Below are 26,602 nucleotides of genomic sequence, written 5' to 3'. Positions count from 1 at the left end.
CCTAAAGGGACTGTGGTCACAAGTTGACATCACAACAGCAGAAAAATAATGGACATGCAATATATGGGAGGGGTTACAAGTGACATGCATCCGAAAATGACATGACAGCGGTCGTGTTATGAAGTGAAGGTTTATTTTAGTTAAAGACCATATACATTTATGTTAACTAGTGTTTTGTTTTTTTGTCATTAGTGTAATGTGGGACAGCATCGGTAAACAAAGGGAGCAGTTTGAGGTTCAACTCTGTGATCGCTGTAATCAAACCTGTTCTTGAAATAATAAAGACACGGCGGCACTGTGGGAGTGGACAAGAGAAAAAATGTCTTCAGTCTCTTTTAATCATTGTGAGGAAAATAGAAAAGAATATGGCTTAACATGGTGTGAGTTTTGACAACAGTTTTTTCACTTCATTTGCTGACAAGTATGTTAAGTATTGAGAAAGTCTAGAAATAGTATTATGTAAATATTTCTCAGGAGACATGCAGATGAGAGCGTGAGAGAGAGAGAGGATTGAAAGAGAGAGATAAGGGAAGGATTAGAGTGAAGTGCTGATACACAAGTGACATCACTTGTTCATACTTTACAGCACTACATTTGAATAATAATTCAGAGCACAGACTCGGTGTGCTGACACAATGTGTGAGTCACACTTGAAGTGCCAAAGGTTCTGGCAGATTCTATTTTGGCTGTTGAGAAATCAGGTTTTGCACCAATGGATGGAAATAGAAACATCAGTTTTCTTCAGATGTTTTAGATGCACTGAGATTTTCACCATATTGTCTATTTTGACTTGCTTTGGATATAACTGACCCCCTGGTGCTGCTGTACAGACTCACAAAAAGTGGAGAGCTGGACGCTCAGAGAAGGCGGATGATATGACAGTAATGAAGTTTTGTAGTTTTGTAGTTCCGAGTCCCTTCCCTCTGCTATGATCCCAGATGTTATTCTCTTTGTTCTTCTCACCTCATTCATATATTTATCTCTCTTCGTTTTCATCCCACAGTCCTGTTCCACAGTCCACATGAGTGTCTCCAAACCCCCACCACCCCCTCCACCTCCCACCTGGCCATCCCCCTTCCTCCACCTCCACCCCTCCCTCATCGGCTTCCTCCCCTGCAGCGACGCCCCACACCACTGGTCCGCCCCCTCCCTCGCCGGTCAAGATCTCTATGCAGGAGCACTTTGCCATCAACGTGTGCCCGGGCCCCATCCTCCCCATCCCACAGATCTCGGACTTCTTCCCGCGTTTCCACGACTACCCCTGCACGCCACCGCCTCCGAGAGAGAAGAAGATCCTAAAAGAGGAGACTTTCAACGGGGACACGGGTATAGGATACAAGGACGGGGAGAGAAAGGCGGACAACGATGGAGAAAGGGAGGAGACGAACGACTCTGATGATGAAGACAGTGAGTTGTGATGAGGGTGAAAAAAGCTCAGTGGTGTAAATGTTTTGTTCAATATTGAGTGTATGTTTATTCAGGAGAAAATTTCAAGATAATGAAGAAGAAAGCCAAACACCTTCAATTCTTTAACTTTAAGGAGGAGAGTCATATTTTTTTTTCTTTTTACTCAAAATTAGTTTCTGTATTTGGTCTGAAGCACAACATATGCTTTCAGAGTAATTGAGGAGTCAAGCATTTTTCCAAGAGTGTTTGTCACTCCCACTTTCTGTGACACGGCTTCTCCAATGATTTATTAGACAATGTAGCAATAGTGGGACTCAGCCTGCAAAGTCTCTGCTCAGTCCCAAACAGTAATCAAACAAGACAGATCAATTCATATTAGGCAGCATCATGTTATTTAGAGGCCATCTGCTACAAATATGACTCAGAGCTTTTGAGTATGTGTGTGTTTGTGTGTGTGAGACTGAGCATTTCCCTTTTACTGGCAGTAATTGGCGTGGTTTGTGTTGTTTTTCAGCCTACCTGGGAACGTTGGAGTTCACCCTGCTCTTTGATCAGGAGAACAACTGTCTTCATTGTACTATTCACAAAGCAAAGGTACACACAATTTTAATATATTCTCCATACAAACAGACTTCTGTGTGGTTGCATAATCCTCCTTGAAGTCCCAATGAAAACAATTCTCCTGTAATGCGTTTACATTTGAACAAGACGTCAGACTGCTCTCTCTCAACCTTTTCAAAGTAGCGTGTTTGCCACAAACCCTCTGCAGCTTGTCAATTCAAGACTAAATCATCTCATGGCAATGTGAAATGTTGGATGATGTTGCTCTCCTCCTGTGGCAGACACATTTTAGTTTGGCCATCGTGCAAGGACACAAGCCTTGTATTACATATTGTGTCCTGACACATGATGTTAATTATGTAAATCTCACTGAACGGTTGGTTCCCTTGAGGACAACACAAAGGAGTCAAGGATGGTAGAAAATAGTGGCGTGGAAAGACACGCCCAGGAGCTCTATGGAGATGTAACTACAGTAGAAGACATCCGTCATATCCCTTGTCTTTTTCTGACCCTGTCAGTTGCACGTGTTTGAGGGCATGATGACGTTACCTTTGACACTACATAATGTGTGTCTGTGTGTGTCTGTTTGTGTCTGCCTGTGTCCACAGGGACTGAAAGCCATGGACTCCAATGGACTGGCTGATCCATACGTCAAGCTTCATCTTCTCCCCGGGGCTAGCAAGGTCACTGCTCCAACCTTACCTCAGTGGCAATTAACGTAACATGCAACCACACTTGCCTGTCCCAGACACTGACACTCCCTCAGGAAAGTCCCCCATCACACCGAAGCTGTTGAAAAAAAGAAAGATAATTTATTGAAAAGACTAAAAATAGGAAACATTTCATACATTATTCAACTGAAGAAACAGCAAAAAACAATTATTTACGTTGTGAAAAATCTCCCTTGTCGATTCACACATCATGAAAAGGTCAAAATGCTCTTGCAGAAAACAACATGGTAGAGGGCTAATTTAATGTGTCGTTTCAAGCCATTGAGCTGGGAGCATTTTTGTCGGTTGGCGCTTAATGTGGCACGTCCGATGCTCAGCTTTATCGAGCACAGACACGTTCTGGTCTGCTGCACCGTTCTTGTCTTGTTTTCAGCTCAAGAAGCAAGGAAGATAAGGCTTCCCACAACAGGAACCCCCAGCTACGGCAGAATGCAACCTGTTGTCGGCCATTTTGGCTCAAGGTTAGCACGAAATGAGTTTATGATAAGTGCGGGAAGGATGCTGAGCCAAGATAGGTTGAATAAGGCAACTGTCTGAGGTCTAAGGTGCTAACAATAACAACGTCTGGGGGATTTTTGTCCTCCAGCCTTCCTCTTCCTGTTTTCTCTCCCATTGTTATTGCTCTCCTTTTCCCACTTTCCTCCCCTATCTCTGTCTACATCTCACTATCTGGCTGTGACCCTCTTTGACCTTGAAATACCAACAGTGTGTGGAGAGAGGGGAGACAACTGAGAGTGAGAAAAGGGGGAGAGAGAGAGAGAGAGAGAGAGGGAGTGGAGGGAGGGGGGAGAGACAGATGAGGGGAGGACAGCAGCAGGTGGTTGTCATGGAAACAGGGAGGATTGTTACACGGCTCACGTCAACAGGCAAGTGTTGATGGGGTAGAGGGGAGGTGGGGGGGCAGAAAAAAGCGTCAATGGGTAAGTAAGTACCAATGTACAGCCGTTCATTGTTAAATACCCACCAGATGGGGGGGCCACGCCACTTTAAAAGCGGAAGCGTGCACATGTAGTGTAAGTGAGTATAGCACACTATGCACACTGACACACCTACTTCGTGTCCACATTCAGACTCTGCAATCAAACGTTGCTGTGAGTAATCCACAACACAAAAGGTTTCTGTTTCTGCAAAAGAATCGAGTTGTCAAAACACTGAGCAGAGGCACACGTCTCCTCTGCCCCACTCGTTCTGCTTCTCTCTCAGTCGCTCATCCTCCCGCACATGATCTTTAACCAGAACAGAGTCCTGCATGCTGTCTCTGTGATGTGGAACATGCACTGCAACACATGCGGCGCATGACCTTGCGTATATGCAGACACTAGCTAAGGCTTCAGTCACAGTCACACAGATACTCTGCCTTCATCTGCTTTCCCTCTCTGCCACTCCATCCCTCATTGTCACACACAAACATGTATGGACACAGTGATTACCGGAGCCTCTTTGTTGGTCCTTGTTATTGTCATCGTCCCATTCCTGGTCGTGGTGCTTGGAAGATTCCCTCAAAGCCAGACTGTTCACCCACAGCTCTGGGAAGTAGGGATTGAGAGAGAGAGAGAGGGAGTGTGAAATGAGTAAAAAGATCCAAACAGACAGATGGAGAGAAAGAAGGGAGAGTGTGATGGACAGATGGAGGGCTAGAGATAAAACATTTAGAAACAGATGCAAAAGCACCAGTGTGGAGGGAAAATGGAGGCTGGGAGTAACAGAGGGCAGGGAGAGGGAGCTGGTGTTTTAAGTGTTTGTAGATGAAGCGTGTTAAAATACCAGCCCAATACAGTCAAACAGGAGGGGTGATTATTTGTGAAATAGGCTAGTTGTCTTGTTGAGCTGTGCTGGCACGCACACAGCTGTGCAACACCGCTGTAAATCGTGACTCTCACTGTGAACGTCTCCTCCTGCACATTAATGAATCAAACAAATGACATGAATCAACAACACTTGTTCCCTTCATGCAGCTAGCTTTGGGGGGCTGACTCTTGTAGATAAGCCAAAAGTTTCTAGCAGAAAATTGAGAATAAAAAAAGGGACAGTGAAGAGAGGAAAGGGAGAAATAAGGGGAAGACAGCACAGGCAGAACAATGGGATGTGGGGACGAAAAACAGACCGAGAAAGAGAAGATGGAAGTGAGGGTCCTGAGGCGTTACGCTGACTGTGGCAGAAAGGAAAAAGAGAGAGAGAGTGAGGTGAGGGGTTTATCTACAAGGCTTCAGACATAAGCAGTAGTATTTGGAGAGAATAGTCTCAACCGCTGGACATTCAGTTAGTACATATACACTGAAGGTATGCATAAACACCAGTAGTGCAAGATCCTTTACTTGAATACAAATCACATAACCATGCTATAAAGTGAAAATACACTATAACAAATATAGGTCCTGCCTGCTTTATTAAAAGTATTAACGTAATATTACCAAAATAATCAAATGATAAGTATTCACTATGAAAGGAAAAAAAGCTCAGTCTTGGTGTTTATTATAAAATTGGATACTTTTAACAGATGCATTACAATGTATGCAGCATTTCAGTGTAACTGGTCCAGATATCTGTCTCCACTTTATATACTATCTGAAATTTTAAAAGATAAATCTGTCGATGCTCCATTTTTTTCTTGTTGTCGACAAATCTCATGAAAAGACCAAAAGGTCCTTCTCTCAATACTTTCAGACTCCTCCATGCTAAGCTTCTCCACTCAGCCCCTAGCTTTAAAAACAATGGGTCACGAATACATACTTTCAAAAAAATAACTCCCCAAAAGCTGGGCACTTTAATTCTGATGGAGCGTTAACTCAAGCAGGACAATAGTAAATAGTGTATTTGTTGGGGACTATTTTCAGTGGCGGATTGTTAGACATTGTGCCAGGACATTCTTGATGTGGGATTGACTCAAAATAAACTACCGGGCCTGTGCCTTATTGGTGTGTTTTAAAGGGGAACTTCACAGTTTTTACACATTAAAGGTCAGTTTAGTTGTCTAGATCCTGTGAAAACAGTTGCATAATGTCTTCTATGGCTCCAAAGGGAGCCCTCTTAAATCGGAACAATAATGCCCCAATGATGACACTGATGAGTTGAACACATTTAATACATCAAGAGGCTAGTGGATGTTTCCTCTCTTGGAAAGCTAAATTATTTCATTAGGAATATGTTTTGAAATTTAATTGGCTGCTGTGTTTGGAATTTGAAAAATTGCTTGTTGTGGAGGTTTGGCTGTCCTATCCTGATGGGGAGGAGACAGACAGACAGGTTGGGCGAGGAAAGCCCCGCGTCCTCTTTCTCTCCTTTACAAAGTAGGCAGCAGATGTCTGCGATTTCCTGAGGGACCCAAAAAAAACGATTGTTCCCGACTCTTTCTCTGTCTCCTTCCTTGATCTTTTAGTGTCACTCGTTTCCATTCCTTTTCATGATCTTTTATTCTCTTTCTCTCATTCTGATCCGACGAGTTTGCTCCTTCACCCTTGAAACATTCTTCAGTCCTCTTTTCTTCTTTTGATCCTTCCCTTTCCACGAGTTTCTTTTCATATTTCTTCTTCTTTGTCTCCTCAGGCAAACAAGCTACGAACAAAAACCCTGAAGAATACGCTTAACCCAGTGTGGAACGAAGAGCTGGTGTACCATGGCATCACAGCAGCCGATATGACCACCAAGACGCTCAGGTAGGAGCTCCCCTCTGGATTTTAACTCTGGCCGGCAATTAGCACTATTCCGCAGACAGCCATATGACCAGTTCATTATGCGGAGGATGAAGATCCATGCTTCCAATCCTCTGGTGAACTGCCAGCAGCCGTCTTTGCTTCCCAGTGGGCTTTACCAGGTAATTCATTATTTCAGCAAGGCGACGCCAGCCAACTGTTCCACTTGCTGTTGCTGCGGTAACTGCTCAGGTGTTGGCTGAGCGGCGAGTCTCCGCCCCCTCCTTCCCTACAGTGCTCTCCATATGGAGTGATTGAGGTCAAGTGTAGCCATCTTGGCCCAAATAGTCTGACGCACTCCTGTCATCCTGCGTGTGTAACTTAATTCAGAGACGGAGTTCTGCGTGTGTTTTGTTTATGAATGTGTGTGCTGCGTACAATCAGTGTCAGTTTGCTCAGCAGATTCATAATAGGGTTGGATGGTATTGTTTATCCTGAGGAAACACAAGCATGGATGCACACACACAGAAAAATGAATCCCGTCGTCAGTGCACATACAAACGCAGGCAGTCAGGTGTGTGCTTATCCTCGTGTGTGTGTGTGTATGGCAAGGGCAATCACTGGCATGTAGGGAAAACACACACATACGCAAACAACACACGTCCTTGAGCTTTTACAAACACACAGACGTTCAGAAATAACATTTACTCTCCCTCCCCAATGACACACACACACACACACATGCATTCACACAAACGGCAGCAGGAGGAGACACCCATTCAAACTAGAGGAAACACACCTGACCTCTGCTCAAGGACATCGCACACAGACACAAACCAGCATGAGGGCTTTGGGAAGCCAAAACAAGGAAGAGGAAGGCGGTGTCACGCAAGAGATGAAGAGAGAGAGAGAGAGAGAGAGAGAGAGAGAGAGAGAGAGAGAGAGAGAGAGAGAGAGAGAGAGAGAGAGAGAGAGAGAGAGAGAGAGAGAGAGAGAGAGAGAGAGAGAGAGAGAGAGAGAGAGAGAGAGAGAGAGAGGTTGACTGCCAAGATCAACAAAGAGAGCGGGGGAAAAGTGTGAATAATGTCATGTGACAGATAAGCTGGTGTGGAAGAGGAAACTAGTGGGGGCAAGATTGAAGAAGACGACAGAATAGAGGGATGGAGAGAATCCATGGGTCAATTGAAACACAGACGGAGAAATTGGCTCACAGAGCGTGTAGTGAGAAGCATAAAGTTATGAATGAGGAAATTAATTTAGCTGAGAAAAAAGGCTCGGGTGATGGGGAGGAGTTTACTCAAAGGAGGGCCAAAAAACGAAAGAATGAGGACAGTGAGAAATACGCGAGACAGCAGACGAGCCGGAGTGAATGAAACGCTGTCTGACAGCGAGGAACGGAGGGGGAAGCATGCTGGAGATGGAGAGAAAATCTGCTCAAACTCTCTGTGGATGTGTTCAGGTGCCAGCACGATTCCTCAGCCAATAGACAGACTTTGTTCTCATTACTCCACAAACAGAAGCGAACAGTCAGAGAACGGAGAAACAGAGAGGGATCCCCAGAGAGATGTTTACTCATGGGGCTGCGCCTGCCGGTCCCAGCAGGGCGCAGAGGAGGCAATATGTACTCTTTGATCCCCGAGCCCTGTGAACAGCTGACCGGCGGACTCTGTCCAGACTCAGCCTCTCTGTGGACCTGCCTGAAGGCCTGGACAGTGCAAAGTTTATAGTTAAACTGGGCCGTAATGCAGTCAGAGCAAACCCAATCGATTCTTTATGACAACATGACAATGATTATTTCAAAGCAGCGCTTTTTATTTAAGTATTGTATATTGTAATCTTCTAGATTTCAGTCCTGGGTGATATGGTGAAACTCTCAACTTTCAGAAAAAGACCATTTTCTGTGTAAAGTAGTGGCAGTAGGACATCTTTGGTTTGCATTAGCAGTAAGTAATTGTCAACAGTAAACAGTGAGGCTAATAAGATAAACTTGCGCTGGATTATATGCATGTATTGTTTCCTGACAATCCCTCGTGTTTAGTAAATCGATTTTAATCCGGGGCAGGAATGGCTGACTCTTCAACAAATATGTCACTAATACTAAACTATACTACTATACTACTATATAGAGCAGTAATCACTGGATGTAAATACATTCACTGGATATTGTGAAAAACTGCCAACCATAAATAGACACTGAAAAACGTTTAAGTCATGAAAAGTAGAAATGCACTGATACCGATATCGGATGATCAGCTGATACTTACTCAAATAGCTGGATCTGGTAATGGCAGACACTGGGGCTGAACACTCAATTTACACATGAATTGTAAGTTATTATTTCAATAATAAATAAACAATCAGGGAAGCAATGTTTGAGTCAAGCCTGATGTTGCCCAACACATAAAAGAATGATCCACATCTCTTGCACACGGTGAGGCAAACAGATTATTAATTAAATACTGGTATCGGATTGTTACTAGCCGTTGGGCCGATACGACGTATCGTTATCAGTATCAGGACTGAAAAAAATATCTGTGCACCCTTAATGAAAACTTTATTTCGTATCAAGTCCATTCCGCTGCACTGCTCTTGCACTGGATGATAAATGATGTAGAAACATGAATGCCTTGTTTAAAGTGGAGGGAGAGGACTGGTTTCGTGAATTTATTTATTTATTAAGCCATTTATTCACTTATTTGCAGCTAGAATGATTATATAAAGCCATTATGCTGAAGCAAAATGCACTTAAATAGAAAGGGAGGACTGGTTATGAAATGGATTATAGAGGGAAAAAAAGATCTCAAAGTTGTAACAGCATTCTTTTTTTTATATTATGTATTCAACTATTCCTCAGTGTGCAGAATTAATCTCTAAGGGCCACTGGAGGTCCAGTCTGTTATTAAAAATGAATCAGCCAAGTAAACTAATAACTAATGTCCTAAATCCAGACTTCACGGTTCGCCTCATACCGGCTAATCCTTCAAATGGTGCAGCACGGCGGCCTGAGGTGCTTAAGTCTTGAGTGAAAAATCAACCGAACTGGAAGTTATTTAGTCTGCTACTGAGTCGTAAACTTGTAATTGTCTTATTTGAAAGAAAGTTTTACTGATCTCCAGTAAAGAGATTTTGGGAAAATAGCAGGTGAAACTGCAGTGGGAACAAGTAGATTTAATGGTTTCCTTTGAAGTCTGAACAGTCTGAGCTGCTCTGGAGATTGTTGTATTGCAGTGAGGCCGACATGATTTTGAGATTAGGTCCACACTTCTCTATCTACTGGCTGCAATCTGCCTCTGCCTTTGGGCAAATTTCAAGTCATTTAGGATGCAATGACAGTGGTAATGTGCTGCCTTGATCCCTCCCCCCTTTGAAATGGCTCAACGCTTTTCGGTGCCTTTTTAAAAAGATACACAGAACAATTTAGGTGAATTGTACATTTATGACTTTGCTGAGAATCTCATTTTAAAGACTCCTTGTGGCTTTTATCACTAAAATTATTTTTAGGCTGGCAGTTAACCGAGGAGAGACGGATAATGTGGAGGTGTTGTGACAAGAGGTGGTCGTTAAGAGATCCTGTGTGTGTGTGTGTGTGTGTGTGTGTGTGTGTGTGTGTGTGTGTGTGTGTGTGTGTGTGTGTGTGTGTGTGTGTGTGTGTGTGTGTGTGTGTGTGTGTGTGTGTGTGTGTGTGTGTGTGTGGTGGGTGGGTGGGTGGGTGGGTGGGTGGGTGGGTGTGTTACAGGACTACCAACAAGTGCCAGGTCTAGCCTCTCTCTCAATTTCTTCCCTCTATCTCTCTGTCCCTCTGTCAGGCTTCTTAATAGACTCTCACTGTCCCCGGCTGTGGGGAGATAGGGGCAAATATAGGACTTGATTTGATGGGGAGCGAGGCTGAGATTGGCTGCTGGATGCCTCAGGTGAGATGTATAGTCTGGTACTATGGAGGGAAAAAAAAATCTTTGATTAGATGTTAGATGTCAGGACGAGTGATATTTTTTGATGGTGTTTCTATTTGAATTGCTAGTGGCAATGTCGGTCTGTCGGTCATATTTCCGACCTGAAGTATCTCAACAGCTATAGGATGAATTGCCGTGATATTTTATACAGACAGGTGTGTTCCCCAGACGATGAATCCTACTGATTTTGGTGATCCTCTGACTTTTCCTCTAGCCCCACCACTAGGTCCACATTTGTGTGTTTTGAGTGAAATGTTTCAACAACTATTTAATGCATTGCCATGAAATTTTGTGCAGGTATTCAATAATAATCATCTAGTACAAGCTATCACTGCATATACTGCAGAAATAATTTGGCATAAAACATACTGTATCATTCAAATTGACATATTATGTATATGTTTAAATACCAATATAAATTTTATGGCAATGATCCTTTTAAAAAAATATTTTAAAAACACCATAGCAAAGTCATCCTTTCTGTCATCCCAGTCGGTTTTTGGTTGACACTTTCTACTTGTTTGAGACCATTAAAGAGACACTTTAAGTACAGACACCAAGCAGGGAGTGCTAAAACACCCTGATAATCGAATGTAACTCATGAGGCGGATTTTGTCACAGACTCCGCACTAAATTTGGCACCACAGGTTGAACAGACTCCATGAGCATCTGTTTGGTTTTCATAGGAATTCTATAGATGGAAAGCAGTGGGAGAAGGTGCAAGGAAACGGATGGAGCATTTGAAAGAAGGAAGCCAAAGACTTGGGCGGAACTGGTGTCACATTTCACCGCAACCTTCATCACATCACAGACACCCTGCATGTATGACAGAGCAAAGGCACATAAATCATCTGACAGCCGCGGTCATGAGTCAGAGTTATTCTGAAGCTTCTGCTAGAGATACTCATCCGTTATGACTAAAGGGCTGGAACCAGCATGTCAAACGTCCGAATGTCAGAGGGACAGGAAGAGGACAGGAAGAGGAGGAAGGTGTGTGTGTGTGGGGAGCCCGAGAGAAAGGTTGAGGATAAAGAGAGAAGAGCGAGGAGGAAATCAAGAGCAGTGACAGTCCATCTGGGAATATTTGAGCACAGAGGGAATATTGTAGTAGGTGACGGCTTGTGAAGACTGTACTGTAGCTGATGGAATATTCACACTCCATCAAACATCACCATGAGTTTAAATAGGTGTGCACTGCAGAGGAAGTAATTTTACACAGAACTGTGGCAATATAGACAAACTGATTCAGTTGTCTCTTTTTCAGTTTAGAAAGCAACTATAGAGGGATAAATGCATGGCTGCAGACACTTAGTCTTTTAGTATCACAATGCATTTTCCGACTCAGTTACACACTGGAAAGTACCGGTAACCTTGAATAATAACTGTAACACCCAATGTATGCAGATCAATTCATGGCAGTCCCTTTAATTTGTTTTACGAAAGAGCACAAAATCAATGTCCTTTTAACTGATTACCTGCTTGAAACAATCTCTTTCCTCTTGCACGTTTCAATTACAATAAATTAGTGTCTGATGGACTAACAGCCAGGAAGCAAATGATTGAAAACCTTTTGAAACCCTCTTTTCTCTTCAACCGTCACTTAATTTCTCTTCATTCACGAGGCATCTCACGTGACACCACCGGGAACCCTGCTTGTGTTGCAGATGGAGGATTGTTCAGATGCACTTTGGATATATTTGGCACAGTAGACAATAATGATCGGAGCAAAACAGCGGCAAGGTTCATCTGTAACTTTTCACTGACTCACCTGCTTCTCTTCTCTGTATCTCTGCATCTCAGGCTGTGTGTGTGTGACATGGACAGACTCGGACGAAATGAATTCATTGGAGAGGTGAGAGTGGCTCTGAAGAAACTGAGAGAGGGCGAGAACAAGCGCTACAATATGGGCCTGGAGAGAATTGCACAGGTTGGTTCATTAAGTGTGTGACTGTGCATGTGCATGTGTGTGTGACCATGCACATACACACCAAATGGGTTTCTGTGGAAGTATATATATCGAGATGTGTCCTATCAGTGTTGTTCATCTTTGCCTGGGGACTATCAGTCATCAATTTCCAATACTGCATTATAATGTGTAATAGATATTCACCTGGGGGCTCACTGGGCTATAAACATAATGTCTCTCTTCCTCATTCTAGAATAAAGAAGCTAACAATCAAACGGTGGAGCAGGGAGCAGTCGTGGCGGAGGAAGAGGTAAAACTATCATCAGCTTTGTCATCACGATCTCATTATAACCGCTATCAACCACAACATGGCCCACTGTAAGTTCCCTTCACTCTCCTATATCTAATGCATTTTGTCTTTTCAGCTATTGTAACATTTTCTCTTTTCACTATCTCTAAAGGAAAAGAAAGTTTAATTAGATGTTTTTTAATCGGTGTATGTTTCTGAGGCATGAACTCTAATGGATTAATGTGAAGGGACACTACTCACAGGACTCCGTATAGCAACATGTTATAAATTAAACTAAGGCGGCCTCTCTGGTACATCCCTCCTCTGGTGGTCGTTTCTCTTCATGATATTAGAGACAGAGGCTAATAGCTTTTGGTCTCTGATTGGACTCAGATTAAAAGGGGAAAGGAGCAGTGTCATTTTGCCTGGCTCAGATAAAGCAAGATAAAGCCTTTAATTACATGCTTCAATTTAAATTCTCCAGTCGCCCATATATAATAAAATTCTTTACAATTTGATTCCATTCTCATGTATTTATGTTTTATTTGTGTTGCTTTGAGTGAAAGGTGTTTTGAGTAACGTTATTGGCCCCGCAGCAGGATTCCCCACTGTGTACTCACTGAAGAGGGAAACGTCAGGTTGAGAACAGGTGCTGTGGCTGACACTGTTGTTTTCTGGTTCCCCAGCGTGGACGCATCCTGGTGTCACTGTGCTATAACACAGAGAAGGGCTGCCTACTGGTTGGGATCATACGCTGTGCCCATCTGGCCGCCATGGACTCCAATGGCTACTCTGACCCGTTCGTCAAAATGTAAGTCATGTCTGATATTCAAGAACAGGCTTTGTCTGCTACAAATTATGCTCATATGCAGCTATTCTGCATTAGCAGGTTCGCAGTGGTTTGATGTTCTTATTGTACAGTGAAAGGTCAGTGTGTAGAGGTTCATTTCCACATATGCCACTTCAGTTGTAATTTCCGGAAAAGGTATAATTTATACATAAATCATTTCAAACGCTTGTCTTTGAATCCAGCACCTGGAACAGCCATGTTTTCTTAATGCATAGGGATCAAAATTGTTTGCTTGAGCCCTTGTTTCCCTGACTCTCTACGGGAGCACGACCAACAGAGTCACAATGTCTATATTTATTGAAAAGGAATAAACACAGATTTTCCTTTAATTTCCTTTTGTATGAGAGCAGTCTCATAGACAGGACAGACCATTTTTTTTATTTAATATAATTATGATTTTTTTCACTGTGTGAGGGTGCCTTTTTTCTTACTTTTTGCCAAGGCACCTCATAGAATATTTGGATGTGCTTGCACTACTACCGTGTATGGCTGTGATCTTTGACCTGACCTTGATCTGACCTTAAATGATAAACTTAAACCATGTGTGGATACTAAAGCTGAAAAATGCTGGCAGTGAACATGTTTTCAGTATTGTGGCATATTAGTTTATGAGATTTGAGAATAGCTTGGTTTTCGGCGATAATTCTTTCTGGACTGTTTCAAAGACCCTTTCACAGTTTATAATAAAGTGTGCTCACGCAGTTTGGAAACGGAAGTATGGCCGAGTAATAGCTTGTCAAGCTATTAAAGGGCATTAACCACCAAAGATTGAAAATGGAACCTAAAGAAATTGACTTCACAGATCTGTGTGCTCATAGTGTATGTACCAGTATATGGTGGCCAGATATATACATTTATTTGGTGAAGAAACCTAGTGTGTAACGTAACACAAGGGTTCAGTTATGAGCATACAAGCCACTAGATTCTTACAACTATGTTATCTGTGGTTATGCACAGAACGTCAAATACTATGACATATACTCAGAGCGTTGTGTTTATTGAGTTTTAAAATGGTCGCTACAGACACAAGCATTTTTGTTCAGTCCAGTGATGGTCAACACATTTAATAGCATGCAGCCATAGATGCCGCCGATGTTTCAGTATAACCAGTGACTGTTAACTGGTGACTCTTATCTGAATGCGTTAATGTTGCTCGTAGTGACGGCAACTATGTCTTCTTAAAAGCATTCAAATAATTACAAGTACATACTCATCTCTTTTTATTAGCTTAACCATTAACCATTCACTTAAGTAACTGCAAGCAATAACGGATGCATTCAACTGAAAGTCACCAGTTAACATCTTCACATGTTAAACTAAAACACCTGTGGCTCTGAAACGGTTGTGATCCTGTGGGAATTTTGTAGAACTTGGGTCCGCTGTTGGAATATAAATTCTGACAACCAAACATGCAACGACCAGACATTTTGATGCCGTTAAAGGTTTTAATTTAATGTTTAAAGCTTGCTAACTCGTCGGATTGCGGAGGCAAAATGCTACTACCGTTACAAACATGTGCCGACATTTTTTTGATGATGTCTGCTGTAAAAGGGTCTATAAGCCAAAATAAAACATGCTATGCTCGCTAAGTCTGTGGATTTCCCCTGAGGCTTGGCAGGGCTAGACTCACAGCTACCACGCTGTACCGATTCTATTTTCTAGACCCAAAGTCCCACCTTGCAAATAGGAGCTGCTCACAGTTGGAAGACCTGTGAAATTAAATTGGCAGTGGCATTGTGCAGTCACAAAGTTTTTCTCCAAAGATATCATTCTTTTTATGGTTTGTTTTCTGAGGTGTTTTATCACCAAACACCACTCTTTCCCAACTGTGAGCAGCTCCTCCATATTTCTTGACAAACTTGTTTATTTCCTGACATTTTATAGGTTAAACAATTAAGTTTAACCAATTAATCAAAAAATGATCTATAGATTAATCAATGATTAAAACAATCGTGAGTTGTGGCCCAAGACTTGTTTTACCAAAATAGCTATTTTGTCAGACTGAGTGCTTCTACCAGCCAATGCAAAGGTTTTCAAAGTGTCTTTCAGCCGAGAAAAGACAAAGTGTCTGACACACTGCACACCTGAGCCAACCTGCCTGTAAGGTATAGGTGGTGACAAATAAAACCCACACAACTCAATCTCTGAACTGCCTGGTGCATTTAAGTACCAACAGTGCAGGGAGTGAGAGCGCTCCCACACAGGACAACCAATCCTGTAGCCAACGCCACCTCCAGCAGTGGGAGGCTTCGAGGCACCGAGCTCCAGGTTGCTGAAATAGCTTCTAAAGGAAGTCTTAACAGCTCTTAAGTAGCTTTTAGTTTCATCAGCGGATCCAACATAGTATGATTGTAATATAGTGATTGAAGGTTCAGTAAGTTACTTGACTTGGTTTAGACCCTTTTGACCAAGATAATGTTTGTTTAAGGCCTGAGGATGGTGGTAAAAGATGCATAAAAGAGATGGATGAGTATCCTCCTGATCCTTTGTGTGCTTAATGTAGGTTTAATGCTGGAACCACATTCTGCCAGCGGCACGTAATTGAATGTGCACCGGTGTCATTCAGAGACTTTTGGTTTGCTGTTGTCGTTTCTTTATTTCACAATTACATTTATTTTTATATCTCTTCTTTTCTTTCCTGTTTTCAACCAACCTCCTGACAGGAAATTTGATCAACTGATTAGCCTCTCGCCTAGAGTTACCTGGGATCGGCTCCAGCCCCCTCCACCACGACCCTGAATAGGATAATTGGAGACAGATTATGGATGGATGGATGGATGAATGGATTGATGGATGATTAGCTTGTTTGACATGCACAGCTGCATGACACATTGTCGGAGGTGTGCACTTTGGCTCCTCTGAGAGCCGCTGCAACCTACACTTCCCACAACACCCTTCTCTGTGTCAATCCCCAGGGGAGTTCACATGTATCATCACAGACCTTTAAGTCCAACTCTACATGAAGAACTTGCTTATAAAGAACAGTTAATGAGAAGCTGTTCACTCAAGAAAAGTGTGTCGGTCAGTTCAGCAAATGCCCCCAAAAATTACAGTTGTTTACTATGAAGTGACAAAGCCCTGAAGCATAGTAAGAGAATATGAGAATGGGAGGTAAATTGTGAAGCGCCTGGGATAAAAGCGCTTTATAAATGCATAAATTACTTACTTTAACCCAAACCACTTCCGTATTTGTGCGAAATACCTAATCAACCGTTAAAGTCCCAGTAAAATGGAAGTAAGAGTGACTTTAGCTTCTGTACTGTGATGTTTTCCCCAGAGTAACAGAATATTTGAGCGGTGAACAGTTACAAGAGGGATTTAAATCAAATCCTTTGCATCTGATTGGACAGCGAAAAAGTGGAAGTAAAAGTAGAATTTAGCTACAGAGGTCTGTGTTTCAACACACACAGCCTTTGTCTTTCATGGTAGCAGTTGAATAATGGATAGATGTCATATCGGAGTTGGTTTGTACTAGCTCACGTTAGCACAGGTCAAAATTCATTTTTCAGAGAAAATAGATGGCTAGATTCAAAAAATATATATATATGATTATATATAGTTCCTTGCATGTGTTGTTAAATAGATGCACAATTATACTGAGGATGTGATCTTAAAGGGTTAAAAAAGCATTTTTCATTTCATCTCAACTTAATCAAAAGTGATGCTGGATCACAAAACACTACTATGTCTCGTTCTAAAGGTCATGGATGAACAACTATTATGTAGTTGAATTGAGAGGAATTGTTATAGATGGAAGATTGGAAGCAGCTGAAGGGAAGTTTTGTCTGAATGAGACAGCTACAATTACTGTATTGAAAAACATTTTCATTCGTCAGTCTGTTGTGGAAAATATCGAGCAAAACTTTTTCGACACTCGCCCACAGTATTGAGATTTTGAAGGTCGTCTGAAGTTTCTGTAGAGAGATGACAGAAATAAAAAAAGGAAGCTGACATCTTATAAAAGAGAATTCTCTTGCTCAGACACACGTGGATATTTTTCTTCTTTCTCTCTGAGGTTTCGATTTGTTCCTCTACTATAAAAGTGACGCCTTGTGCTTGTCGGATTTCTTTGATGCACAATGTTTTGCAGTACATCAAAAAATCACATACGCACCCAAAGTATCCATCTTTTCCTCTTCTTTCTGTCACTTTTTTCTCCTAACACACAATACTGCATTTTATTGTTTTGTGCTGTCTCCCTCCTCTTGTTGGGCATCCTTTCAAGGGCTGTTTCTTTTAGTTTACATGACTTTGTTGAACCACTCCTCTGATCTGATTCGTATTTCTGGCACTCAAATTATTTGGATTTTCCACTTGCCTGTCTGCCAAAGTTTCCTTTGTTCTCTTTTGTAACAGAATCTCTGTATCCATCACAAAGAGCTTAGTTTACCTCATTTTTATGGTTGGTCGGTAGAGTATATGCTGCTCTTTTTAATGCTTTCTTTTGGGATTTTCACCATAGACTCAACATAATTAATGCCCTGAAGTTTTAGTGAACTTTAAACTCACACAAAAAAATAGGGGTTGAATGTATTGCTTGTATAGGTGAATTACGTCTCTAGAGTATACTGAGCAATTAGGTCGACATAGAAGTAATGAATGAATTTGCTTAGCTAGCATTCTGGCTTACTTCACTGTCAGATCGCTGATGTCCTGCAGCTGTAACACCAGCAATCCTCTTGAGGAATCTGTGAACTGATCTCAAAGCTAGTCAGCCTTTATCCATGTGTGTCCGTGCATTTGTCCAGAGGGCTTTTTCAAATTTGTCTTTTTTCTCAATCAGCCTTTAGAAGTGACACAAGGTGAGAATTATCACAGAACTAATTTGCCTTTCTTTCAAAAGGACAAATTGGCATTTGAAGATAAAAATGAATTAACATCCTTCAGAAGGACCCACATTCCTTTTCACTGCTCTTCACACATTACCGAAAATGTTTAAAGAAAAAATCATTCTGTCAGAAAAAAAGACATATGAAGGCAGAAAAAAAGTGCAAAACATGTTAGATATTTCCTGCTGACCAAGCACACTGCCAAGCTTCACAGTTTTATTCTCTCTCTTTTTTCCCTCTGAACGCTTTTGTGAAGTGAAAATTATGCCTCCTCTCTTTAGTAGGCGTATATTTAACTCCTCTTTCCAATCGTCTTTTATCCATCACATTTTCTTTGTTGTTTTTCCTCCCAGTGACATAACTTTGGTTCCTGTTTTTAACAACCGCTCCCTCAACTCTCCCTGTCACTTCTATATTTCTGTTGTTTCTTTCTCTCATTCACAGGGTTGCTCTTGCTCTTCTGCTTGTCTCTCCCTCGACTAAACTTGCTGTCAGAATGGTTTTGGGTACCAAATGCTTGTGCCCCGGCATTTGGCAAATTGTCATGTGTTTAAGTTATGAGGGTCCAATGACATAAAGGGCAAAGACAGACGAGAGATGAAAAAATGTAATGTCGGATGCAACTGTTGTAATAGTACTCAGCAAACATAACTATTAGCTTGTGTCTACCTTGTCCTGTTACACGACCTGATTTCATTTAATTTAATTTGCAAATAGAAACAGCATAAAAGCAAATGCAAAAAATATAGTAAAATATTGTTTTGTTTTTTAAGGACAGAAGAGGTCAAGAAGCCAAAAGCAATTTATGACTTTTCTGTTCAGCCAACTACATAAAACAAACTCCTCTTCTTAATATCTTGAGGTGTGCATTTTATTTTCTAGTGCCCAGAGCATATCTGCCTATGCAAAGCCTTAATTGTCTTATGTAGAGAAGCTGTGTTTGTCCACTGTCAGTGTGCAAGTCTGCATCATCTGCATTGAAGTATGAATGAACCTTAACACATGGGTGACAAAATCCACAGTGCTCGTTGTGTGCAAAGAGTCATTCTGAAGCTGACTCTTTGCACACAACGAGCACAAGGCCAACTCAAAGTTACATTGTAGTATGACATTCAGCAAGGCAACCGCAGCAATGAAGGCTATAGAAACATAATGAGGGATTTTTTTTACAAAAAAAGACTTCTATATCGGAAGATGTCATTTTCTTTTTTTTACTTAGACTGCTTAGCTTCATCTCAATCATTTTTGCACAGAACGAGGACTGTGGATTTTGCCACTCATGTTTTACGGTGTAGTCACTCTAAGGAGGGTGACTACTAACTCTTTCACTTTTCAAATGTGAGTATTGTACTACATTTTTTTTTTAAATAGAGCTTAAAATATCTCCAAAAGAAAATATCTCATTTCAAATACTTGGAAAAAATTAACAGCATCTAATACAAGTGATCTAATGACTGTAGCATGGGTTGATAAAATGAAGACAGCATAGTTACAAGAGGTGACAACAAACTCATTAACACCAGCTATACATACATATTTAACACGTTCTTTAGAATCTGTGACAGATGTTTTGAAGCTGAGGTGTTGCATTAGATTTGAGTTTACTCTTTCTGTGTGTCCCTGTTTTTTTTTTGTTCACCCCTGGTATGTCATTCTTAAAGAGTTGTCCTCACTTGTCCATACTCCACTATTTGAGAAAAACAAAATAGTTTTATGGAGCAGTTTTTAAACATCATCATCATCATCATCATTGTATAAAAAGAACACCTGTCAATCTCTGTCATTCTTATCAATCCGTGGAGGTTTGTGACAGGGCTGAAATAGTGTATAGCACAGAAAAATGTTAGTTTACTGTATTTTGCTGAGAACGACCTACTTTTTAAGGAAACAGCCAACAATAACTGAGAGGATAATCCCCTCTATCTCTATGGGCCAGCCTTCCATGTTATGAATTATTCTTCACATTGGATTTGCTACAGCAATTTGGGTATAGTTTGGTTGCTGCTGTACAGAAGAAAAAAAATAGTTGTGGTTTATGGATGTTGCTGTCAAATTATGTTTTGTTATTCTGGAAATTGGAATCCCCGGTCTGAACGGCCTTGGAGCCGCCTGTAAAATGTTATTTGGCACAGCACAGACTGAGATGTCCCCCGGGCTCCCACCTCACCCTCTCACATGCTGCCCGTCAAATAGATGCTTTGTTTGGCCGCCTCTCTCCATGGATTTCTTTCTTTCTACTCGTTCCGTTTCACGCGAAGGCAGCCAGACCATTGTATAAGCACCAGATACTTTAATGCTGATTAGCTTATGGAGAAAATTACCTTTTTAATATACAAAAACACCCGACAGAACCTGTGACTTGTGACAAGAAGCTGTTTGGTAACATCATAAACTGAACAACATTATAATCATGAGTGTAATCGGTATACAGTAGGTTTATAAGTAGTGTGTGCAAAATAACAGAATCTGTGTATCTCCTATCTGAGGGCATTTCACCGAAGAGGAGAGACAGCTGTTGAGAATAATCTTTAAAGATGCGTGAAGACAGACAGGCTTCATTTAGTTTGCACAAATGTAGCCACTGGATTGCTTGTGTTTATTCGCCCAAAACAGCCAATGTCATTATTTTTCACAATGTTAAACTTAAGGACTATTATACTGTGTTTACTGCACCATCTGACAAGACTAGGCAACTCCCACCTATATGCAAATTCCTCCGCTCCTGTTTTCAACCCACCCACCGCGGGATCATCATATTTGAATGTTTTAACAAATGTATGGTTATTAATGCAGCTGCGTCTACTTGCAATCTCACTGCACAAGTTATTAAGTTAGATATGTACACATAAGTGGTGAGCAGTTCAACCAAAGAATGACTTCTCCATCTCAGATTGTTTGATAAAAAGTACACCAAATTTTGTTTAACAGTAATATTATTGTTTCTTATTAATGTAATGTTAAAGTCATGTGATCCAACAGATTTATCTCGAGATTAAGACAACAAGGTGGAGGACTGAATTCACAATTGTCACTTATGTAACTTCAGCCCAATCATTTTATTTCATTTCAATTTTCATCCTTGACAACGTGTAGTGCCGCAAGTCTTTGTGCCATCATTTATCAAGTCCTCCTCCTCCTGCTGCTCCTTCCCCACCTCCATCCCATACATCCTTCACTCGTTCTGATTCCGGCTCTGCAGCGACAACCCCGAGCCCATCTCATGCATCAGCTGTCAGGCCAGGATTTGTCACTGGCTGTGGCTGTGGGTGGGGGTGGGGGGGAGGTGGGGGCTGGAAGAGTGAGATATCTCACCGCCTGAACATCTTGACTCGGAATTTATGCTGATGATGACTCCCATTGCCCTTTAGCGATCCTTCTGTTGCCTCTTTGCAGGAGTGCACAGCTCTCCGACATCGGCATGATTACGATCTTGCTGTGGTCCACTGTCTCTCTGTCACTCTCTCACTGTCCCCGTCTTTGTTCAAAAGACTTCTGGGTCACAATTATCTCGGAAGGAGATTTTTCAAATCCCTTTTGTTTCTACCAGTCAGCAAAGTTCACTGTCAAAGCAGTGCACACGATTGGAAAAAGTATCCGATTCATTCCTCTGAACTCAGCATTAATGATTGTTCTGGCCTTGTTTAAAAGGTAAAAAAGGTTTTATGCATTTAAGGTTCTCTATTGTACAAACCTCACCAAACCGTATATTTAAATCTCTGTCTATATTTTTACCTGACTCATCTAACTCACCAGAGAGCAAATCAGCAAATTTCACAAAATGTCAAACTATTCCCTTAAATTTAAGCTGTTTCATCCTGAGGTTGGTTACGACCTGAGGAGTGTACGAGGTCCCGATGAATCCATGCCCTCCTTAGCTTTTGCTCTCTTTTTTTCTCTCTTTCTCAGCATGTTGCAGCCAGATATGGGGAAAAAGTCAAAGTACAAGACTACAGTGAAGAAAAAGACCCTCAACCCTGAATTCAATGAGGTACAACTTGGCACCTGTTCTACAAATAACCACAATACACCTTCTTTGATTTTCTTTACTGAGCTCAAGAGTATGTTCTGTAGTGTGTCTGATGAGCAAAGCAATTAAGAGTACCTTTTTAAACTTTAAACATTCCTTCCTTGAATGTGTTCTCAGCATCAATCTGAATCATTCTTCTGAAAATCCGCTAAATTACAAATTCAGTTTCTTTCAACTCGTATGTTAATGAATCTTTGATATAAATATGCTCTTGTGTGTACCACCTGCACAGGAGTTTTCATATGAAGTTACCTTGGACCAGCTGGCAAAGAAAACCCTGGAGATCTCTGTGTGGGACTACGACTTGGGAATGAGCAACGACTTCATAGGTAGGCTTAGAAAGAACTGAGGAGCGGAGGGAAGCTGCGGCAGCGAAGTAGATGACTGTACAAGAGTGCTGGAATGAAAGCGGCACAATTGCAGAAAACATGAAAACCAGGCCGAGCGTGGGCGGAGGGAGGAGCAAAGAAAATAAATGCAGGGAGATGAGGGGCAATTATGAGGCTTGAGGAGAACGATTTGAGAAAGTATCAGAGAGTTTGAGTGGAAAAGGAAATAGAGATGCTTTAGAAATCAAAAAGGATCCCCATCCTTCATGGACTTGGCGCATCAGATCGCTGCTGCTTCGTCAGACTGCTTAACAGCTCTGGCATTGCCTAATGTGTATATCATGGTAATGGAGCACATGGGAGCTTAGGGGGTGATGGGGAACTAGTGGGGAGGCACAGAGAGAATGGATTACCACCCTGTGAGCTTCAAGGCCTTCAGATCAAAGTGTTTTACTCTCATGTGTGTGTGTGTGTGTGTGTGTGTGTGTGTGTGTGTGTGTGTGTGTGTGTGTGTGTGTGTGTGTGTGTGTGTGTGTGTGTGTGTGTGTGTGTGTGTGTGTGTGTGTGTGTGTGTGTGTGTGTGTGTGTGTGTGTGTGTGTGTGTGCTGTTGGGTTGTGTGGGAGACATCTAGTGTTTAGATAAACCCAGTGAGCCATTAACCCTGCTGGGAGGAAAAGGCCATCAGTCTAACGCGCGGCCCCATTCCCCTGACCATTATCATCACAGGTTTAGATACATCAGCTTGCCCGTTATGTTAATTGGGGCTGGGAGAAAAATGACACAGAGACAAAGAAAAAAGGAGAAACGCATTGATAAAGAGGCCGAGCGAACATAATCCCAGTGCACTTGTTTTAGATTGAGAGCAATAACAAGATGGCTAAAAGGCTAAACTGAAGATATAGAGGATGGCTTGGTAAAAGGTGAGATTTCAGGGATTTAAGGAGGTGAAAACGGAACAGAGAGAATAAATGTGAGGGCAAAAGTACACAAGAAAACAGTGCAGTTAATCAAGTGGATGACTTGTGGGAAGGATCGATACACAAGGAGAGATGGGAAGTTTCATCTTGACCACGAATCAAGCCCCACAACTCTGATTTTGAGTGAGCCGTCGGTTTTTTGAAAGTTACTAAAATTGATTTGACAAGCACTTTGTTTGAAACATATGCTTTCAGGTCTAAAGTTCTGCTAGATATTTAGTTCATAACATGTTCTTGTGTATCTTCTGTTTTGGTATATTGGGGCAGCTGTGGAGCAGAGGGACTATTGTGAGGGGTAAAAATAAGCATGCAGAGAACAGGGTCGAACCTGTGCGAGTGTTGCTGCACACCTGCTCTGCTGGTGTGAGAATCGCCCTCCTCTTTATCATGTCCTCCGGCTCTGGTTCCTCATTCCTCTTCTGTCCCTTAACGCGTGTCAGGATGGCTGAACATTTTTCACTATCAACCTGCAGACTCAGGGAACACTGCATCGATCTCTTTTCGGAGGTGGTGGGAGTGTTATGGGGGTGGAGTTGACCAAGTGTTGTGTGTGATTCTGCTATTGAAACTCTGTCAACGGGTTTGACCATCTCTCAGAGTTGTTTGTGTGTGAAAGGAAAGCGAAGGAGGATGCAGGAAAGGAGACACTTAAAGGCTACCCCCCTCTTCCCAGAAGCAGCGTTCAGTACCGGCCTCAGATGAGTCGCTGATCAACAATCGAGCCTCGTTTGCTTGCTGCTGTCCTTTTCCAAGGCACTGTTAGAATAGACGGCAGCATTGCCAAAATACCGTGTTTAAAACTTCACGCTCCATTAACTGTGCAATCACAGCCAAGGGAATAGCTTTGCAATAACCTCTGCGTGACAACTGCCTGCATCTCTTTGTCTTACAGTCTGCCTCCCCACCATCACCTCCGCTCACGTTCACCTGAGTCATTTCCTGCTTTCCATATTCCCCACATGCTTTTTCACTAAATCTTTTGTTATTTAAATCTCTCTGTCTTGTAATTCCCCAGCTATTTTTCATATTCTCTGCCTTGAGGAATTTGTCTCGAATGTCTGTTTACATCCTCCTTTGCTCTGATGTCTGTCTGCCAGTCAAATAATAAAAATCTTTTTTGGCATGAATGTTGATGTACATTATTGCTGAATGGCAATAACATTACTGAATAGACTTAAAAAGAAAAAGAAATGTCTGTCAGTATGTCCCCTCGTTTGTTATTTTCTGATGCCACAAGTGATGGAAAGTAACATGTTTATGCCTCCTCAAGTAACACACTTCAGTTTTGAGGTACTTGTACTTTGATTTACAATTTCCATTTCAGGCAAGTTTGTACTTGTACTCAACCACAGTTATAGTAGCTTTTCAGGATGAGATTTTACTTAAAATAGAATGATAAGATTATAAAATAAAATGCATTGTTAGGAATTAAAGTAAGTGATTCTAGATGTTTTTGGCATTTTACCTCTTACAAACAAGTAGTGTCTAGCTGGGTCCCCTTGTTGTTGTCCCAGAGAGCTATCACCTGAATCTGTAGCTCACTTGGCTTTGCAGATCTTTTGAGTTTCAGCTCATTGTTTAGCTGTCTGGTTGCAACAGTAAAACTCTACTCATGCATTTATGCATTAGTATTGACAATTAGATAATGTAATATACTACACTGGCCTTTCTTTCTGCCCTTTCCTATCCTTGATTTCCTTCCAATGTCTGTCTCCTTTCATTATGCTCAAATAATTCCCATTCATCCCCTGATTCTTCTTCTCTGTTTCTGCCCATCTGTTTGTAGGTGGAGTGGAGCTAGGCATCAAGGAAAGCGGACAGAGACTCAGACACTGGTTCGATTGTCTCAAAAACAAAGGGAAGAAAGTGGAGTACTGGCATACGCTCACACAGCAAGGAGCCCCGAGCAGTGACAAACCGGACTAGATTACACAAGGCATTCATGCATACAAACACACACACACACACACACACACACACACACACACACACACACACACACACACACACACACACACACACACACACACACACACACACACACACACACACACACACACTCACATTTATCTCACTGGAAGATGGCAGATAACAGAGACCAAGTAAAGCAGTAATAAGAGCAAAGGATTAAACATGCAATAATAATAATGTTGAAAATGATATAGCACCAATGATTACTGCACTGAGTATTAGTATAATATGATATTCATACTAATATTAGTGATAGTAATAAGGTGTAATCTGAATACTTTATTTTTTTTTAAAGGTGAACCAAATTGTGACGATGTCCTCATTAAAGTGTTGACGTAACAAAACAATACTCACAAAATTGTGCTTTAGACCTTAATGTATTGTGGAAGTCGCTCATATTCTAGTCATTCAAATTTACACCTAATGAAGAGATTTGAGATTAATGTACTCAAAAATTCATTCAGTGAAATGCGCCAAAAGTATGTGCAACCTAGAGGCTCATAATGTGGTATATAGTTATATAGAGAGGGAATGTTATGAAAGGGTGATTCTGTACTGACAAGTTTCTACTTTAGTGGTTGTTGATCTAATGCAAAACAACACACCGTATTATAAAGCACAAAATGATCCATTTGGTGGATTTGTACCTTTACCGTTTGTTTAAGTGTTCTTGTTCTTATGTCTTTCATTGTCTTTAAGTGACAGTGGCTTTCTATACACCCTCATTTCAGACATTATTGTGTCAGTATATGTGTGTGAATGTGGGTGCGTGTGTGCATGAGGGCTTTGAGAATATGAGTGCATACATTTTCTGTCTGTACAGTGTGTGTGTGTGTGTGTGTGTGTGTGTGTGTGTGTGTGTGTGTGTGTGTTTGTCTATATGTGTTCACGTCATGTCCCATTCAAAATGTTTCAATGCAACTTCAGAACCACAGAGATGTGTAGAAATATTAAAAGCATTTTAATATTTGCTCATGCTGTTTCAGGGGCAGAGTAGAAAAAAATGTAAAGGGCAGCAGCAAGCAGAAAGTTTTCAAGCATGTAGTGCGACCTATATGGCCCTGCATCATGTCTTCTAAATTCAAAGGCCTCTAAGGCGCTTCATCATGTTTTCTCTACTGGAAGGGCACCGTAAAGGGCACTTT

General features: G+C 41.6%; 1 protein-coding gene across 1 annotated transcript; it reads left to right on the top strand.

Annotated features, from left to right (window-relative positions):
* The first annotated feature begins 1,021 nt into the window (after positions 1 to 1,021).
* doc2d (double C2-like domains, delta) lies at positions 1,022 to 25,688 on the top strand. Its single transcript, XM_054605128.1, is given in 11 exon segments — positions 1,022 to 1,050; positions 1,052 to 1,407; positions 1,922 to 2,001; positions 2,577 to 2,651; positions 6,243 to 6,352; positions 12,079 to 12,205; positions 12,438 to 12,494; positions 13,160 to 13,284; positions 22,059 to 22,140; positions 22,412 to 22,508; positions 25,273 to 25,688. Coding segments are annotated over 11 exon segments (1,278 nt in total). The 3' UTR covers positions 25,413 to 25,688.
* Positions 25,689 to 26,602: the final 914 nt, after the last annotated feature.

Source organism: Anoplopoma fimbria, chromosome 9, assembly GCF_027596085.1.
Source record: "Anoplopoma fimbria isolate UVic2021 breed Golden Eagle Sablefish chromosome 9, Afim_UVic_2022, whole genome shotgun sequence".
Taxonomy (NCBI): domain Eukaryota; kingdom Metazoa; phylum Chordata; class Actinopteri; order Perciformes; family Anoplopomatidae; genus Anoplopoma; species Anoplopoma fimbria.
Note: the sequence above shows the minus strand (reverse complement) of the source record. Positions and strands in the feature narration are given on the sequence as shown.